This window comes from Sinocyclocheilus grahami, unplaced genomic scaffold, assembly GCF_001515645.1.
Source record: "Sinocyclocheilus grahami isolate Dianchi unplaced genomic scaffold, SAMN03320097.WGS_v1.1 scaffold1139.1, whole genome shotgun sequence".
Classification (NCBI taxonomy): domain Eukaryota; kingdom Metazoa; phylum Chordata; class Actinopteri; order Cypriniformes; family Cyprinidae; genus Sinocyclocheilus; species Sinocyclocheilus grahami.
The window spans coordinates 146,309-150,889 of NW_015506318.1; the positions used below are offsets into that span (position 1 = coordinate 146,309).

At 35.3% G+C, this 4,581-nt stretch overlaps 1 protein-coding gene across 1 annotated transcript in view; it reads left to right on the forward strand.

Moving 5' to 3' along the window:
* Positions 1–1,842: 1,842 nt before the first annotated feature.
* Positions 1,843–4,581, forward strand: part of LOC107567275 (reticulon-1-A-like) — a 10,455-nt gene continuing 7,716 nt past the window's right edge. Inside the window, exons 1-2 of the mRNA XM_016252920.1 lie at positions 1,843–2,101; positions 3,380–3,518. Coding sequence (XP_016108406.1) covers positions 1,896–2,101; positions 3,380–3,518 — 345 coding nt within the window. The 5' untranslated portion in view covers positions 1,843–1,895. The remainder of the gene's footprint in view (positions 2,102–3,379; positions 3,519–4,581) is intronic.

Genomic DNA, 4,581 nt, shown 5'->3' on the forward strand with positions numbered 1-4,581 from the left:
AAAGAAGAATGTCAGAGGATTTCGATATAAGCCAAGAGGAGACTGGTTTTCCTTTGCTAAAGTAAGGAAACTTTGCTTCCTTTGATCCTGTAAACAAACGTTGGTTTTCACGAGGCTCACCGGCGCATGCGCAACGCTGACCTCATACGTCATCTGCCCGGAGCTGCTTCCATGTACAACTGTTGGCACAAGCTACAATAAAGTGATTATTACGTTTTGAATATGGATATTTTTCTTACAAAAATGCATTGATTCGCTACCGTAGGCCTTTGTTCACCCCCCGGAGCCGTGTGAGACACTTTTTTTATGGATGGGCGATTTTTATTTAAGTTCTTTTGGACTGAAGCAATGCAACACCCGCTGAGTGGCATTAAACAGCTTGAAAGATCAAAGACAATTTTTAATATAACTCCGACTGGATTCGTCTGAAAGAAGAAAGTCATATACACCTAGGATGCCTCGGGGGTGAGTAAAACGCAGCCTAATTTTCATTTTTGGGTGAACTAACCCTTTAAGGTTTAAGATTCTGTTCAAAGGTTTGTCTAAAATCTCTTATAGATAATTTCTATAACAGTCTGGTTCAAAAAGTACAAATTTCATTAATTTTCCCCATATGGGAATGGATTTGTAACTATAACTTCTAAACCCTTAAAGGCAGACCGACGGTAAGCTACAAGGTTATTAAGTGATGGTATATGCATCCGTTAAAGTCATTACCCTGCATAATTTCAAAAAAAATTTTAATCGTGTATAACAGTGGAGTTACTGGTCAAAAACTACATTACCCATAATTCTGCAGACAAATCTCTACCAATCAGAGAATTGAATTAAACAAATAATGCCAGAACAACACTTCAGTGGCCGCCCACTTCCATGAAGCATTGTGAATGACATAATAGAGTGAGTCTCCCTATTTTTATTTTTATTGTGTTATTTGCAGTGTTTCATTGTACACTCTAAAAAATGCTGGGTTGTTTCAACCCAATGTTGGGTCAAATATGGACTAACCCAACTGTTGGGTTAAAAAGCTAATTTAAAAATGTAACCAAAATTTAACCCAACAGTTGAGTTAGTCCATATTTGACCCAACATTGGGTTGAAACAACCCAGCATTTTTAGAGTGTATTGTAGTTCTTTCCATTGTTAAATTGTTTCCATTTCCAGTGTTACACACCGTTTTGTCAGATTTCCAATATGTTTTTGCTTCAAATCAAAATGTATTTGTTTCATGGCTTATAACTGTTTAGCAAAAAGGGACTTTTTAAAAAAAGGAATGGGGGAAATACTTCTGGAACCAATGCCCTGAAACAGTGGACAAAGATTAAATATAGTGCCACATAATTTGTTAAACTAAGACATGTTTCTGGTTTGTATCAACCACTCATTGCTCTCCATTATCCTTCACCTTAATGGTACAAGTTGATAAGGATGTTGTTCGAGATACAACCCCAGAGTTAAGCCTAACCTTAAGATCTGATTGGTTGATCTGAATGTTGTTTCAGGTCCAACAAGGTTGTTGGTCCAAGAACATGTCCTACTTGAGCAAATCCCATTAAGCTTCCCATCCATTCTATTAGAGGTGCTCTCAAAACCCCAATCCGAAAGTATTAAACTTTGACATGAATCCCACACGTTTGTAATATAGACATGAATAATATCTTAAATCAAGTGGCTTGTTGAGGAGAAGCATGCCACTGTGAATCTAAGTGACATTGTAGGAGTACATTGGAGTATTTTGAGAACACGAAGGAGTAAAATGATGTCAGAGACTTTAAATATTTAAGCAGCCACAAAGCAACACCCTGGAAACCACCCACAGTTGTCCACCACAGTTCTTAGGAAACCATCTGTGGTTTTAAACCCAAGCCTTTTTCTTTTTCTCGATCTATGCAGTGATGGACCTGATCTACTGGAAGGACATGGAGCGGACGGGGATGGTGCTCACAGGGCTGGTGGTGGGGCTGCTGTCGCTGTTCCAGCTGAGCATCATCTCTGTGGTGTCCACGCTCTCCCTGGCCATCATGTGCTTCACCATCTCTGTCAGAATCTACAACAAACTGCTGCATGTGCTCCAGCTGGGAGATGGAGTTCACCCTTTCCAGTGAGTCTCTGACCTCTTCTCCAGTCTTCTTCGGTTTTTATCTGATTCCAGATATTTTCTCAACATATCCTCACCTTAGTACAAATAGACCAAAATACTCATGGAGCAGAGCAACATTATGTGGGGGTCTTCTATACAACAATCTATTTTGTCAAGATTTTTAAAGCAAATTTCTTAATAATTTTAAATAATATCAAAGAAAGACTGTATATAAGTGAAATTAATTGTACTGTGCAAATAAGCTAAAACAATAAATATATTAACATAACGATTAAACTATATTTAAACTATTCTTTCAGAAAATGAACAGGGTTGACAGTTTTTTACATTCATTTGACATCACAAGCCTTGTGTTTAAACATCAAGAGACTACAAGGTGCTTATTAGAAATAGGTTAATACTAATATTTTGGCTATACTAAATTATGGTAACTGTTAGATTATTCTCTACATAATAAAGTATACTGATTTACATTTACTGCATTGTTCGACTGATTTGTAATAATTTTACATGCTTACAATAACTAAATAATTTTCAACATGGCCAACATTTTTGCCGCTTATGAAGTTCTTCAAAAGTCTAGTTTATTGCATGTCACTTCTGCCCAAGATGTAATTTTGTCAGATTTTGCAAAAAGTGTAGAAAATTTATTTTTGGCCATTATTAGAAGATGGATTAAATGGTGGAAGCCCGTTTCCGCCACTGAAAAAAAAAAAAAAAAAAGGTTATTGCGACTTTGTATCTCACAATTTGGACTTTTTTTCACAGAATTGTGAGATATAAACTCACAGGTGCGAGTTATAAAGTCAGAATTGCGAGATATGAAGTCACAATCGCAAGATAAAAACTCACAATTCTGACTTTTTTTAAAGACTGATATGTTATCAGAATTGCAAGTTTATATCACACAATTCTGACTTTATTTCTCAGAATTTATATCTCACAATTAAAAGAGTTTATATCTCACAATTATGACTTTTTAACTCGCAATTGCGAGTTGATATCACGCAAATATGAGAGTAAAAGTCAGAACTGTGAGATAAAAAGTCACAATTACCTTTTTTATTTTTTTATTCAGTGACGGAAACGGGCTTCCATATTAAATAAACTAGTGAGAGTGTGAACGTTTTTTTTTTTCATAGGGCCAAAAAAGCAACTGTGCAACTGTTAAAGAAACAATTATGGGCTCTGCTTTGGATAAATATGTCATCTTGAAAATAAAATGTATGTTTAATGTCAGTGTGTAAGGCTGTGTCTGTATGTATTGATGTGCTGCAGGTCAAATTTAGAGTTGGACATCAGTTTAAGTGGGGAAGAGGTGCAGCACTACATGCAGAAGGCCATTGTGCTGTCCTGTTCTGCCGTAGACACAATAAGGAACCTCATCTTTGTGGGCAACCTGTTCAACTCCCTCAAGGTGAGGCCTGAGAACTGACGATCCTGTATAAAATTCATTCATCTGAATCTGTCTGCTAGATCAATGAAATATATTCCACATTGATGAAAAAGGATCACTCTCATAGAATGTTTAATTTTGTATTTTTATTTCTCTCTCTGTGAAAAAAACATCTCTCTTTCTGAATGTATCACATTGCTGGCACACATTCATGTTTCTAGTTTTGTGCTCTGTAATGCCTGTCAAAGATATTCTTTTCATTTCTCTTTTTTTCTGTCCGCTTCTATTTATTCAATTCTCATCTTATCTTCTTATCTTTCTTTTCATTTTCAGTACTTGAATGTGGCATTTGTGGCTTTTGTGTTTGTTCATCATCCTCTTGAGACCCAGAGACCCAGCTTTTTTATATATATAACATCTTGAGAAAAACTTTAGAACCACATTGTAATGAGAAACACCCTTATAATGTTTCATAGCAAGTTCTCATATTTCATAAGAATATTTTATTCAATTAATGTGCAGTGTCTCCCCAACAGAAAGAAACCAACTAATTTATTCTTGCTTTTTTGTTTCCATGAAAAAAGACTAATTATACATCAAATGATAAAGATAATTGCAAAATAATATACCTAACTGTTTCTCTTTCCATGACGTTAATAAATCCAAGGATGTTTGCATAACCACTGTGGTAATTAAAAAGGTCCTCTACAAAGGACAAAAATTATTTTCGTTATTTCAGGCCTCTCAGCTGTGCACTTAAAATAATGTCGCTCACAGCTGTCACTCTAATTACACTCAAGGCTTACCACACGAAATACTTCTGACAGTGTTTTGGGGTGTATTTTCAGGCACGTGTGGTCTATATGAGACTTGACATAGATTATCTCCCACACATTATGGCACAGAATTACAGAATATATGATACTATTCTGCATTTTGAGAGAAAAGTAAGGTTTCTAAATTCCTATTGTGTTTTTAGGCAAAATTTTATGACAGCATTTTAAAATGCCATAACAAATTTTCTACAGCAAAAATAAATAAATAAATACAATACACTAAAGTAAAATAATAATAATAATAATAA